The sequence below is a fragment of the Homalodisca vitripennis genome, unplaced genomic scaffold, assembly GCF_021130785.1.
Source record: "Homalodisca vitripennis isolate AUS2020 unplaced genomic scaffold, UT_GWSS_2.1 ScUCBcl_4747;HRSCAF=11115, whole genome shotgun sequence".
Classification (NCBI taxonomy): domain Eukaryota; kingdom Metazoa; phylum Arthropoda; class Insecta; order Hemiptera; family Cicadellidae; genus Homalodisca; species Homalodisca vitripennis.
The window spans coordinates 1-15684 of NW_025780903.1; the positions used below are offsets into that span (position 1 = coordinate 1).

The 15684-nt window shown below is 32.0% G+C and overlaps 1 protein-coding gene across 1 annotated transcript; it reads right to left on the reverse strand.

The window, feature by feature from the left end:
* Positions 1-3711: 3711 nt before the first annotated feature.
* On the reverse strand, positions 3712-8930 carry LOC124373089 (sodium-dependent multivitamin transporter-like). Its single transcript, XM_046831483.1, has 5 exons — positions 8564-8930; positions 6751-6816; positions 6511-6562; positions 4200-4267; positions 3712-3903 (listed from the first exon to the last, which is right to left on the reverse strand). Exons 1-5 carry the CDS (start codon positions 8651-8653, stop codon positions 3745-3747), a joined length of 435 nt encoding a protein of 144 aa, XP_046687439.1. The 5' UTR covers positions 8654-8930; the 3' UTR covers positions 3712-3744.
* Positions 8931-15684: the final 6754 nt, after the last annotated feature.

A 15684-nucleotide genomic window follows, 5' to 3' on the forward strand; every position in this document is an offset into this window, starting at 1 on the left:
TAGTGTACAGCATGTGTTGTGAAGCCCTCTTACTTTGTGCAGTGTAAAGGATTAAGTTCCGTGATAAGGTAAAATTACCTTGAGTTTTATCCTCATAAGAACAATATTACACCTTGAGCATTCGTACTACCTTATTTTGTACTGTAGCGTTACAGATATGCATTATTTTAAATATACAATTAATACACATTCAACCTCTTTTTATTTTTTCTTTAAAATGTACTCGTTTTTTTAGTATTTTTAGCTATGTAGCAATTATTTATAATAAATAATTAATACATAAACTTAATAAAATAATACAGTTAAATTATTCCATTTTTTTAAATGCTTATGTCACAAGAAGGATAAGAACACTAAAATTAAAAAAACCTATAAGTAAATAGCGATAAATTTTGTCAAAATTCAAACATGCCAAAGGAGTTTTTTAAAAGTATTTACGTAAAAGTCTAGTGCGTGTACACACACACACACACACACACACACACACACACACATTATAAATATAATATATATATATATACCTTTATAATATATATATATATATATATATATTTATAATGTGGGTGTCCAAAATGTCCCGGGTCGGTTAAATATTTTTCCAAACATTTAAAATAGAGCTAAAAAAAACATTACACAGAGTTACTGGACATAAAAATCTAATTTATCACATATTCAGTGATCCGCTACTTCCTCAGTGGGGCGGCCCGCTACTCCGGAGTTGGATCCGGTAGATTGCGATACGACACGTAATACAAAGTGAACTGTTACTTTCAGCTGTTAACACTTTCAGCTGAATTTCATAAAAAGAGGCAGAAAACATTTGTTTACATTGAAATGTTAGTAACTATTAAATTACTGTAAACTGCTTGATCGGTAGTGTAATCCAGATTGCAGAGACGAAGGTCTAATTTTAAATTTTGATTGCGCCAAAGATCAATATAATCCATCTGATGCCATGGAAATTCTTTTTATACGCTGTTATAAAAAACTACCGCATTAAATAAAACTCTAAACGTTTGCATATAAAGTAATCGAATCTAGTTAGCTCCTTTAAAATTGTGTCTGGCCATTTTTAGTGTATTTATTTAAAAGCAAATGGGGATAACACACTCTTGCCCTTATACTAGAAGCATATACGCCTTAAACATATTTATTGATCTGTAAAAATATAAAAATCACTTAATCACAAAAATTTAATCTAAGTTGAATTCCGAAACCAACATATGAGACCATTGTTTTGGTTAGTGCAACAGCATAAATCAATTGTGGAACTGTAAATAGATTAGACCTGGGGTGAATTCTGGTGAAACGACCAGAACAGACTCATATTGACCGCAGCAACTTTTTAGTTGGACGATACACTTTCGTCATTGGGAATAAAAAGGCTAACTCTTATTGTTACTGAAATCGTCGGAGCACTTCAATAAATTATCATGGAATGTTGGAGGGAGTACGAATCTTATAAAAACTGTTTTACTTTACGACTTCAGGACCCCAAAGCACTGTTCTTTAAACTTAAATCTAAAATGGATCAGGAGATTGGAATAGCTTTGAGTGAACTATCGATTATCTCAGGAGTGTTTATTATGTCATAGATAAAGAATACATGAATATATTGTCCGAGTTTTCAAAAGAAAATGCGTGCGAAGCCGCTGGTATTCACACAAGAGTCACAAACGTCTGTGGCTGATATTACTGATCATTACAAATAATTTCCTGTAAACATGGTTCGTGAAATGTGTATTTTAGCCGCTATCTGCTATTTTTTATTTAAACTAAATGCATATTTTTGGACTCATAAAGCTACATGTACCAAATGTATCACATACGGATTTTTTTTAATAAAAAAACTTTATTAGCTGTAATAATACAAAGTTTTACTTACCGTTAACTATTGTGATATGTTTATTCAAATTCAACACTACATTTTTCAACGAAATGCGCCTGCATAAAAAATACAAAATGGTGGCTAGCGGCTAAAATTTTTCGAACTATGTTTATAGAATATTTTTTGTTTAGAATGATAAGTAATATCAGTCATAGTGGATGGTGAAACCCTGGTGTGAAACACCCTGTTCATATATAACATAAGTAGATAGGAATATGACGCTTCACTTTTGGGAGAAACCAAAAAAGCAATGTAAAGTTTCTGTGAAACCCTAAATAATCCACCAATATTATAATTGAAAACTCTTGAATTAAAAATGTTTTAAAAAGTAACAATGATTCAGTTTAACTCATAAAGAACCTCTTAAAAAAGAATTAAACAAATTATAAAAAAATCGACGTAAATTCTATTTGAAAATTTATTATCTGCCTGAAATAAATTTTTTTTTTATTCTATTAAACTCAATAAAAAATATATTCAAAGTAATTCTTGATTTTTAATCACCATTTCCAACAACGGATTAACTTAAATTATCTTTTTATCCTCTAAATCATACAAAAGTCTATTCGGCAAGTAAATATTTTAAGTGAAGTTTAAAATCTTCTAGTTCTGCTATAAATTTTAACTTAATTTATATTTTATTTTTGCAGTAAAATTTTATATATCTTGCAGTTAATTGGCATTTTATCTATTTAGTAATCTCTCAATCTTGGTTCTCCTACTCTAACTCCTCTAAGACTATTTATAAGAAATATATTTTTTGAAATGAAAGTATTGAAATACACTCACTTTAATTCGAGGTGTTTTACAATTGCTTAATGTTTCTTTGCACTGAGTTCTTCAGTTCTATTATCTAAATTTATAAAAAATTTCATGTATAAGATCATAAATAAATTTAACATCTAAATACTAAAAATTACTGCTAATTTTTTTTTTAATATATATGCTTATTTTTACCAGTAAAGGTTATATATTGGGTAGCTTGTATCATCCTAGTGTATTCTTAGATTTAACAAGATTAAAATTTTAAAACCTACTATCTCATTATGGTTGGTACTTTACAAAGCATTACGTTCGTGTTTATTTTACTTGGGAACTGCTTCTCTAGTGTTTTATTGCATTGTACAATCTGCCACTACAGAAAGTTTCAATAATTACTCTATGAACAAAGGTTACTTCACTAAAACTGACTTTCTTACTGGAATTTTGTGAAATTACAATATGAAACCTCAAGTAAAGTTGTTTTGTTGAAATAAAATTTTGCAATGTGTTGCCTTATTTAATTTTCTTAGGTGTCTATATAAAAATATCCATTCTTTATTGAAGAGACATGTCGTAATAAGTTTGTTTTTACTTTCAGCAATCTATAGATTTTTATATACATCTACTATATTAATCATTTATTATATCGTCATATTTAAGAAAGACAATTTGTTTACAACACTCTGTTATACATAAAAATTACTTTTATAAAAACTTCAGTTGGAAAGTAAGAACAAAAAGCATTCAGCGGAATTATCTTAAAGTGCCCATCATGCTTAGAATAATCTTGTCAAGCTGTCGGATACACTCCATTGTCTGTTTTTGCCACCTTTTACTTCTTTTATAGCTCAGAAAACCACATTATTTCAGAATGAAGCTCATTTAAATTAATACTTTAAATTAGTTTCCGATCATAACTTATTGTTTCTTATTCAAGTACCTGTTTCACCCCAGTCCTTAAATTTAAAACATCTTCCTTATTGCGACACCAAAATATTTTAAAATTATCACACAGAGAATTAAGATTAAAATTTGGATTCAAACTTCCTTTTAAATGCAAATCTTTGAAGGTGTTATACAATTTGTGCGCCTGCTTACTTGAATAGCTCCAACCTGTGACTTTCTTCATTGATCCTGATCATCTCTGATATGCCACCAATCTTCAGAAGTCCCAGAACCAGAATGAAGATAATGGTTGACATAGTAAATATACTTTGCAACGTGTCTGTCCATACTACCGCCTTCAGGCCACCCTAGAAGAAATTCAATTTGTTTATTTTGCTTACAAAAGTACGTTAAATTTATTAACTATTACCATGTCCTAACATAAACAATTAATAAATGCGTTATTCACTTTTCACAAGCTAACGGCGAAGCCTTTTGTAATATTTGTATTATTATAAACTGAAACGTAGAATAATACTAATATTTGAAAAATAATAACACCTTTAAATACTGCAACAAGCATAGGGAAAGAACAGCTACCATAAGCCAACTTTTTTACCAATAGTGCAACAGCTAATAATATAAAAATATATACGTAACTCACAAAAGAAGTGTAGGTAACACAGATGAGGCAGACGATGGGCGTGATTACATATATTGAGACCCCAGTCACTGTAAACATAGTTTCAAATTTCACAATCTAGGAAAAGAAAATTTAACCAAATTCATGTCTAAACTAACCGTTTAAGTGTTTTTATTTTATAACATCATTTTTAAAGCAGTACTAAAATGTTTAATGTTCCTGCATTACATGTCCTCATAATTTAAATGACTGCAGTATTATAAACGTCCAACACTCGAATTAACGGTAGTATTGAATTACGACCGGAACAATTTAAATGCTGTCAGTCTTGTTTACCCTGTTAAGTAATATCCCTATAAGATTCTCATTTTTGCCAGAAGTTCGGGCCGCCGCGCCGAAGCCAACACTAATGGCCAGGGATATCTCTGATTGGTATTTTCCCGACCAAAGGTCACGTCCCAGAACGTCGAACTTTTCCGACGTCACATCCCGTTATACGATTTAGGAAGGGATTTGAGGTAGGGAAAATTCCAATCAGAAATGTCCCCTGGCCATAAAAGTACGGTGACGGTGACACATGGCGCCACCTCGACTTCTTGCGAAATGAGAAACGCATCCCTCCAGATAGTACCCAAGTCCAAGCTTAGATGACGTGAACAATTGTAAACGTTATATTTAACTTTGTAATATATTTAACTAATAGTTATATATTTACTATAATCTAATTTTTAATTATTTATATAACCTAAAACCTATTTATGTTACATAACATTCCATAGTGTAATATTTCCATTCCTAGCCTCATTGATTGCACGAAATGACTATTACCGGTACCAAGTAAACTAAAACCTGAAAAACGTTATGAAGAACACCAAATCATTCAGTCCAACTGTAACTGATATATATAACAGTGTCCTGGTAATAGGTTACCTCTGAATATTCTTTTACTAACACTAATACTTCCCATTTGTAATGGAAGCAAGTGCAATGCACTTTTATACATTTTTTATTAGTGCCAGACACATTTATCCTTCAAAATAGTCAACCATAGGTACATGGTCTATATATTATATGGTTTAGTTCGTTATATTTATAAATACACATTGCCTAGATTGTTTTTTTATTCGCCATAACATCATTACTTTTTTATACTGGAATTTTAAATACCTATAATGTAATGTGGTTTAAGTAAATATACCAATTATTATTCTTTACTCATGAATATCGGTGATTCGATATTATCGATAATTACACGAGTACGGCCACATATACCAACACGGGCATGGAATTAAAATAATTTCAAACACGTGTCGGCTATGGACCGGCTGGATTGGATTATTTAGTTACAACGACTGTTATCACTGTCGTTATCAGCTGGTCAAGGATTAGTTGAATGGTAGTTTTCTTCCCTTGTATTACAGAGTTCAGGATTGAGTGTGGTTTTGAAGTTTTATTTCTCATTCATCACGAAATTAATTGTTTGATTACTTTAAAAAATTGGCATGTCTGAAATTCCTCCGTATTAATTTTCTACCCTTTGAACATACATGTAAAAATTTGAGTCCATCCATAATTTTGAGTATGGAATTAGCAACATTATAGCTTCATTAAATTACATTAAAAAACAAAACCAATATTTTTGTGATGTGTCTGATGAAGGTATCTTGGATATCGAAAGGCCTCACAATAATATGTATTAAATATTGGTTTTGTATTTTAATGTAATTTAAACAGTGACCAATATAAGCTCCATCTACAGCATTATAGCTTCACAAAGAGTTAAAGTGTACTGAAGACTGTACATATTGCATAACTAAGAAATACGAATTAACGTAATATAGACAGTATACAAGAAAATATGCAAAACGATACAGATTTAATTTAATGTGCAAGGGTTCAGGCACAACCCTTACCTTTGGAGTTCAAACATGCTGTCATAAAATTTAACAATATTGGACTTTTTAAGTGATTTCTCTATCGCAATGCTGTTAAATATCAAACCATTAAGAAATCTGAGTACACCGAGTAATATAGTAAATTACTTGTTTTTATTTATTTATTTCCAACGGCAGCAGCCATTAATACAATTTATTACAAGAAGTACATGCATAATACAAGTTAGCAAAACGACAATACTTCTATAAATATTAATTAATAAATACGCTAACTTATAAATGATACAAATTTGCAAGTTTCAAGAAGACTTGCAGTTGCTATTAAGTCACTACAGTATATAAATATAAAAATATTAAGAAACCCCAGCTGATAGTAATATTTAGACTTAACTTATTGATATTTGCTTGATAAATGATAATTCCTCGTTGTACAATACCTTGATTAAAAGCCAGCGCCGGGATGTAGATTACAACAGGGATGAATATCACCTATAAGTAGATATCTGATTGTTAATTAACTAAATTAATGTTTATAACCTTGCTACATGATTAACTCTGAGCTTTAGTATTAGATCAGAATGATTTGACTGCATATGTAATAATTATAATATTCAGAAACTTATATTCAGTGTTATATTATATATAAAACTCTATATAAGGTCAAAGACAAAACTCACCAAGGACAACGCAAATATTAACGAAGCTAAAGTCCTCGTTCCTTTACTGAACCGAAGTTCTAAATACTGAAATCATAAAGAAGAGTTAAACTATTTTTCTATTAAAATTAAGGAAATAAAGTAATATAAATTTTACCTATGATGTTATTGTTGTATTTGTACAATACAGTAATAGTATTACTCATTACGCCTAGAAGATTAGATAAAATAATATGACACTTGTCATCGATTCTACGCTGAATATAGGTAAACGGCTGATGTAATACTAAAGGTTGCAGTTTTTACGTTACGTTATTACTGTTTTTGTATTGTTAATTTTGAATTTTGGATACGCTAGAGTGTGTATAAATTAAGCATTTGTCTAGAAGACAACAAAGTTTTAATTTTCAGGTCAAATTTCAATAACCGGAGAAAACAATAATGTGATTGTTGCATAAAAGTCGAATATATCTAATTAATAGCTTAACATCCATATTGAATTTAATTACAAGTTTATAAAATTTATATTTATCGCATATACAGGGGTGCTGAAAAGTCCCGGGACGGTCTAATAACTTTTGAACTAATTACAATATAAGAACCAAAATTTACATCAAGCTTTTGATCATATAAAACTATTATTTTATGTATTTCACCATGATATCCTGCTTATGGGGGACGTCCCGCTAGGGGTTGGTGAAAATTCTTAAATAGAAGCATAGGTCGAGTCGTACATCAAATTAAAGCTCTTTTTAATTAGAAACATTTTAGCGAAAATCTGACGTAAAACAGTTGACGCATTACAAAATGGCGGACACTCAAAGATTATAAAATACAGAATTTTTCAAATGCAAACATTCTGGTTGTTAGAGAAAACTGAGACACTTAATCTTTTATTTATTTTACTTCTTTTACTTCAAATCACTTACCAAAACAGTTATAACAAATGTTCAAAGTGTTTGCCTTCAGTTTGCTGACAATATCCCAATCGATTGTAGAACGCTGATATCGCATTGTTTAAAGCTTGGACAGGAACACCCTGAGCTTCTCTTACAATACGGTTTCTCAACTCATCCAAATTTTGAGGTTTTGTTTTTAAACACTTTTTCTTTGAGGTAGCCCCAAAAGAAGTAGTCTAAAGGGGACAAATCTGGAGAACGGGCAGGCATTTTAAAAATGTTTCTAATTAAAAAGAGCTTTAATTTGATGTACGACTCGACCTATGCTTCTATTTAAGAAATTTCACCAACCCCTAGCGGAACGTCCCCCATAAGCAGGATATCATGGTGAAATACATAAAATAATAGTTTTATATGAGCAAAAGCTTGATGTAAATTTTGGTTGTTATATTTTAATTAGTTCAAAAGTTATTAGACCGTCCCGGGACTTTTCAGCACCCCATAGCAGAGAGTTACGTACTAAAAATTGGTTGCCTGCCTCATTTTAAGTAATTAGAAAATATCTCTGGTAAACTGAAATAAATATATCATCTGGAATCCCTTAGTATACCCAAAAAATTTTATCATTTGTTTGTTTATGAACCAAGGAAGGTATTTGTTAATTATGGTTATCACATGTTGTTGTTCTCGGTGTTGCTCTAACATGTTTTAACTGTAGTCAGCGAGAAAGCATGTACACGGCAATAGAATCCTTGCTAAGGCTTGACAGTCATAAAAAGCTGGCAATATTATAAAATAACACAGTAAATTATCCTTAGGCTAATAAAATATTCTAGGTTCATATGTAAGTTTGACAATATCGAGTTTGAGAAGGAATTCATTGTAATAGCAAAGAATGCTTTACGTGTATCCTCTCTTGGTAATAAAACGCTTACCTCGTACAGCGAATTCAGCTGGAGGTCGAAGAACACCGGCAGGAAGCTGTTTACCACTATGAAGTACATGATACCGAAGCTGATACACATTACTATATATTGAGTCCCATATGAGTAAATCTCTACTGGAACCCCGATCAGACTTACACCAGAAACGTGACTGAAAGTAAAATTGCATTACACAGATTTACATACTAGCAGAAGAATTTGGTGCAACATTTACAATAAACCTGGTTTTAATACTGTGCTATTAAAAAGAAGACCTTGAAAAAGGTTTATTATTCAAATTGTTATTAATGGTTATATAACCTTATTTTATGGTTACCTCTATTACAGATAGTAAGTAATTAATCGTAACTAATCATTTTCGTGGAAATATGAATTATTATCTTAAAATCACCTGAAGGTAAGGGACATTGCTACTGGAAAAACTGACATCTTCTTCCCTCCAAGTAAATACTCGGCGACGGTGTCCTGCTTCTTATACCAACCGAAGTACACCCCGACCAGCAGAGAGAGCAGCAGCATGGAGCAGAACACAGAGTACTCAACCCAGTTGAACATCAGCGCTGCTGAGGCAAAACTGGGTGCTTCCGTACCATTCATCCTGAACATATTGGCATTGTTAACTATGTATTTCTTAGTTGAGTCCTAAGTTATATGAATTCATAACAAAATCCTTTTGAATGTATGAACTGCAAATTTCAGTGCCAATTACAATGATATATCTTGCTACTACGAGATGTTACTATATCAAGTTATGTAAATTTTAGCATTGTTTGCGATATTGTATACAAAATTTTGTATTTATATTCCCGAATCAATAGTCTGCGCCGAATTGTATCTTGAACTCAGGCATTAAATCAGGTAATCTTTTTCATTGGCCTATTGTCATGGCGTGATGGTCTGATTTATTTAGGTTAGCTAGGGCTGGACGCTCCACAGGCAGTGATCCGCCGGATTTGTTCACGATATGACCTAGCGTAAGCGTTCTCGCTCTCAAAAAAGTATGTTCGCAAAACCAGTTAGTTTGTGGTCGGAGTTGTTCAGTTTGGAAACTTGAGAGGGGCATCTTGACAAAGTGCGGGCGTTATCTCGATTGTCAGTATATAAACCCGTTAGTGATAGACCGATGGTATATTTCAGCCACGAGTTTCAGCCTACTACGATTCCAGTGACTTTTATGAAGTGATATCTGTGGACATAGAGCGACACTATGGGAGGCCCAAGGAAGGGTCCAAGCTAGACCTTCGGCCTGACCTGAAGCGAGGACGACGTCAGTGAGTTATCGTTCCATATAAACTCTTTTCTTATCCCGCTACTCTTGTCCTTTCCCAGCAATGTGTCCTGATTTTTAAATTATCAAAGAACACAAAATTCTTTGGTCCTTCGAGTTACATTGAACTCTTTTAATTTGTTCTTAATCTTAAAAAGGATTGAGTGGTCCCGTCCTATCCGGATATTATGAATCATTAATATGATTCAATAACTTAAACGAGATCTACTTTCGAAAACTGTAAATCATAAAAACAAACTTTGAGTATATTATTAAAACAAAACGGGTAATTTCACATGAACGCGGTTTTTTCAGTGAGAGATGTTGTGCGGGTAATAAATATTTATTAGTTTTTTCCTGCACTAAAGAACATTTAGAGGTTGCCAGACTATTGCACATTGCACTATATTTATTTATCAGTAAATAACACAACTAGCATAAATAACACAGTTCTTAGCAATCCTTTGCGTTAGTTAGATCATTACGTTAATAATTACTTATTTAAACTATTAACACAACAGATGATAGGTTATCATGATGTTTAGTTAAACATATCTAGATTATAGCTAGATTATTTATATCATTAGATTATTTTGGTTGTAGGTTGAGTATTTAGCTGTGAAATAGGAGCCCAATAGAGTCTAAGATCCATAATAATAACTGTTTAGCAGTAAAATAGCAACTAATTACAATGTAACAGCCGTATAACTAAATTTCAGCAGTTAAACCGCATTCAAATACAATATAAGAATAGTGCATTTAATTTGAGCAGTAAAATATAAATAATCTATTATAATATTATTAACAGTTTGAAACTGAACTGGTAATCTACTACCAACTAAAAGATGCACTATTAGCTATTTTTCTGTGAATTAGCAATGTGATATAAACTTCGAAACATTATAAAAAAGAATAAATTAAAGTTAGTGCATATTGTTATTTGACTAGAGGATAAAATAGTGAAGTTTTTGCTGTAGGGAACTAAAAAAAAGAAGATTAAATGTTCGGTAACTCTTACCTTATTCAGACTTCCAACCCAAATGTGACACGGAATAATTGGTACAGTTTTTTCCTTTGAGACCATTACCTTTCTTTGGATTGCGATACTAGTTATGGGTGCGTTTATGTTGTGATACGTATTTCCAAGGTTAATTGTTATATCTCTCTACTTATCAGGTTAACACTTTAACCACTAACTAAGGAGTTTCCTGCAGTTATCCTTACATTCCTCCGACTTTACAACAATTATATTTGTTACATAAAATATTTATAGATAGGGAAAGTTGTAGAAATTACTAGAATTGATAACATGCCAACCAAAAACATTATTTTAAAAGATATTATTTATTATATCTAAATCAAAAATGAGATGTTTCTTATAACCCAATAAAAGACCAAATACCCCCATCTATGAATTGAAGTAAAAATGTGCACACATTTTTAAGAAATATATTTTTATATAGATTTGAAAATTATAATAAAACCATATATTAATTATTTATTTCGGCCCCAACAAGTTCTTTAAACTGTAATTTTGTGTAACATCTTAAGAAATATTGCAGGCTTAAATCTAGTTAATAAACAAAGTTAAATATTTTGTTAATCCAATGACGATTTTCCATTACACAAATCTGTAAAAATAACTTAACTTACTCAAAAAATCAGTTTTTCATTGGCTATCATGTCTGTTCACCTGAATTCTGTCACTTATCAATAAGTACTGAAAATATATCACAGCTTCTTTTTAAGTCTGCCCTAACATATCATTTCATGATCCAAAATTCGATTATGTCGAGTTTTTTGTAAGTTACTAAACAGTGCAACATATTATTTCAGGGAATATAGAACCCATCTCTTACTTAGTCCTGTTTCATTAAGATCTAAAGCTTTAAATCTCTCCCAGGATATTAACTTTCACTGTGGAGTTAGAGAAGAACCATCAAATATATTACTCAGTCACTCTATACTACCTAGGCCGTATGTTCTCCCTATTTCAGTTTACGCAAACAGTATGAGTATCTATAGTGGGTAACAATTATGCAGCTTGAACTACTTTCCATCATAATTAGTGTGTTTTTTGCCATCATAATTACCCATAAGATCAATGCAAAAATATTTGATAACGCTCAGCCAAATCCCATAAAGTGACATGCATCACCTTTTGAACATGTTGCATAGAAATAATTACGCAGACAAAATTTAAAATCGATAGGTCAAATCTTTCTTGAAATATCATGTGAATAGACAGATTTACATAAATTAAATTTGTTATACCCTTAGGTGATAGGCTTGGCTAAATAACAAACACCCAATAAAGGAGTTTCATGTGGTCGAGAATCATCAATAACATTCGGATAACATATACAGACGCATGTTAAATTAAACATATATAAGCCAAATTCACAGACGGACTCGTCACGAAATCTTCAAAAATACAGAACGGATTACATGAAACCTTATACGTGTTTGTCTTACTGATGGGTGCTCGCTAAGAAATGGGTTTAAAATACTTTTATGACAATTGTTATCACATTTAGTATTATTTTAATTACCAATATGATCCCTCGTGAGTGGTATAGATACGAGCAAGGCGATTTGTTTGCATTACTAATTAAGAAATTTCAGCAAAATACTGCGATATTGACAATGAAAATATTTATCAAAATTAGCAGAGTTAACATATGACCATTGCCATTAAACGTCCTCGTGAATCCTATAGATACCCTCAAGGTGAGTATTTTACATTATTGCATAACCAATCGTTACTCTCAATGTAATTTTTTCTCACAACCAAAACTATTCGAACATGAATATTATCATTAGAGTTCCTCATGAGTCTTATAGATACGAGGTTTTGCATGTTTTCAAAACCATTCGCAAGAACTTGTAAAAAGTTTCATCAACGACGTATCACCTCATCACAAAATATTTACAAGTATTAGGTGCTGTGCCTGAAATATGGTACTTTTACAGTAATCGAGCCTTCGTTGCCCTTAGGTTACCCTTAAAGTGAATATTTGAAAAATTTCTCAAACTAACTTGAAATTTGTAAGTTTTGTATATGCTTTAAAAATACATATCTCTTTACATAAATCTCCTGTTGTATTATATTTAACGACAATAAAATGTGGAAGGGCAGGTCTGCATCATCTAATAATGAGTCCATGGCCCAGGCACAGCTGTTATAGGATGCTCCCTATTCCACACCATACCGACTTTGGTACTACGCTGTACATAAACTCCAGTACTATTTAGGTAAGCTGGCAATACTGCCGTTATCTTTAGGTTATTCATTTTCAGATTTTATTTACGCTCTCATTCAATCGCTCTTCCTTTCTCGACGCATAGTTTTCTAGGTACAGCCCACACCTAAATTCACCTGCAACGTTCTAAATCAGGTATTTACTATTACAGCAAATATGTATCATTTCAATGGATTACATTAGGTGGATTTTGGCCCCTTGGGGTTACACTTGTACACTGAATAATTCTTATCAGTCAGTCTACAGTTCTTATCAGTCAGTCCCTGAGGACGGTCGTCAAGAAAAGCCGCTCGTGATTGTGCAATCCAGGCGGCCTGCCCGTCTTATCCCTGTGCGGTACCGTATCTTAAAGTAATTATCCTTAAAACTGTAAGTCATAAACTTTTGTATTATGTAACAGTTCTTTTTGTGTGAATTTTGTTCAGTTCTGAATTAAGTTTTTTTTTACTAAATAATCACTTGTTATTCTAAATCAGGCATTTTCTATTTTTCATTTTACTGTAAATTTAAGTTAACTCTTAAAGAAATTTCTGTAAGCCAAGCTGCAAATAGAGACGGTTTTAGCGCGATGGACAGCATGTTACTGGTTTACAGGCATCTTTAGACAAATTTCATCAAAGGCTTTCTTCTTTAGAGGCGGAAAATTTTGTACTCAAAAGCGGAATGTGTTGAACTCCGAACTAAACGTGAAGTCCTATTTCGACGAGTATTTGACGTAGATTTACAAATGGCGGATATTCAACAGTACTCCCGAAACCATAACATTACAATTATGGGTGACCCTGTCAAAAAAGTGAGAATGTTTATGAAATCGTCAAAACAGTGGCCACCACGCTTGATCTGACTTACGAAAGACAGTCCATATCGATTACCCACCGCTTGCCGGCACCTCGGAGCAAGTCTTTTCACCCCTCTATCGTCATCCAGTTCGTGTCCAGCTCAACAAAGGCTGAATGGATTTCTGCGGCCAAGAAGAAAAGAATTCAAACTACGGGCAGTGTCTCTACGACCTGCGCCGGTTATAGTTCTGGATGATCTCACACCATAGAATAAACATATACTGGTGCGAGCCGACTGCGATAAAGATGTCCTTGGTCAGAGACGGACAATTGGCGTCCGCTTGGTCGAAGGACGGGAAGGAGTCACCGGCGAGGATAGTGAGGAACATCGACGAAATAGAGGCCTTCGTACGTCCAGGGAGAAGCGGCAGTCTCACGACAAGGAAGTAACTATGCCAGATTAATGATGTATAGATAGATACTCCATAAATCAGGATAAGGACATGGCAATTAAGACATTTTTTAATTCTGTTAATTTTTTCCAACGTTTATATTATCAATTAACGTCAACGTTTTACATAAATTGTTGTATAATTCATTGCCATGTGCATGTGTTTTTTTTTTAAATGAGGCTTAGCAAAATGAAAAGTGCAAATAATTTCGCACCCACGTACAATATTAATACAATTACTTTTAGATCACTCTGCATTCAAAATTAAATATTGATTATACTATATCAACCTGTATCTGAACTGTAATATACTGTACATATGGTGCAGTATCCCACAATAATAAGAGTAAATGAATAATTTTTTTTCCATTTATACATTCTAAATCTCACCTATTATATACATGAAATAATTAAATTATAAATACATATGTATGTGTGGGTGTATGGAAGTATGCTTATGCGTATGTATGTATTTATGTGTATGTATGTACCATATACATGAACTAACGAAAAACTATCAAAATAATGTTCTATAAAATCTGTTATCTTCTAATGAAATGAAATGAAGTGGAAAAGTAAACTTTGCCAATCGACTATTTATTACGGCGCCCTCAGCAGTATCCAACCCCATGTGTCTCGTCCATTCGGTACAAATTCTGATGTTCATTGTGTCGTGTTCCTTAAAGTAGGATATTTATTTTTCACATTTAAAGAACCACATGAAATAATAATCGTTCAACATTTTCAAATGCGTTTTTTAATGTTTTTTATGTAGTGTCATAAAAGTGGCGTCTTAGTAACGGCTTTTCATGAAAAGCTATTCTAAATTAACTCTTAATGAATCTCATATGTAATAGTTTATCATGACTGTCATATAATATAATCTGTCTTTCTTCCGAATAAACTAGGAGGGATTAACATTTGCTGAGCTCAGTTTAAAAAATAGTTTAAAAAAAACGAAAAATATTTTTATTTTAAGATATTTTAATTCACGAATACTTAGTTATACTAATTTTGTTTAAAAAATAATCAACTACAATTTTAACACCATACTAAACTAACTCTTTAAAATTATAGTAAAATGTGAAACTCAATATACAGACACAATACTTTTAATGCTTTAAAAATGGCACCACTTGAACATAATAATCACATGACTTATTTCCTGCTCAACAGTGATAAATGGAGTTTGTCAGTCTGTATCTTAAAACTTATTGGAAAGCTCGTTTGGGGCAGGGACATTTAAAATTCACCCTCTTTAGTAGAAGATAGTAAATCAATAAACAAAGCATTCCTATACTATTTCTGACACCATATTTATATTATTATGAGATATTAAAAGAAATATTGTT

Coding starts and splice junctions, on each gene's coding strand:
- LOC124373089 (XM_046831483.1), bottom strand. CDS start 8,653: ATGTGTATCAGCTTCGGTATCATGTACTTCATAGTGGTAAACAGCTTC. Junction 4,268..6,510: donor GGCGCTGGCTTTTAATCAAG/GTATTGTACAAC, acceptor CTATGTTTACAG/TGACTGGGGTCTCAATATAT. Junction 3,904..4,199: donor GTGTTACCTACACTTCTTTT/GTGAGTTACGTA, acceptor AATTTCTTCTAG/GGTGGCCTGAAGGCGGTAGT.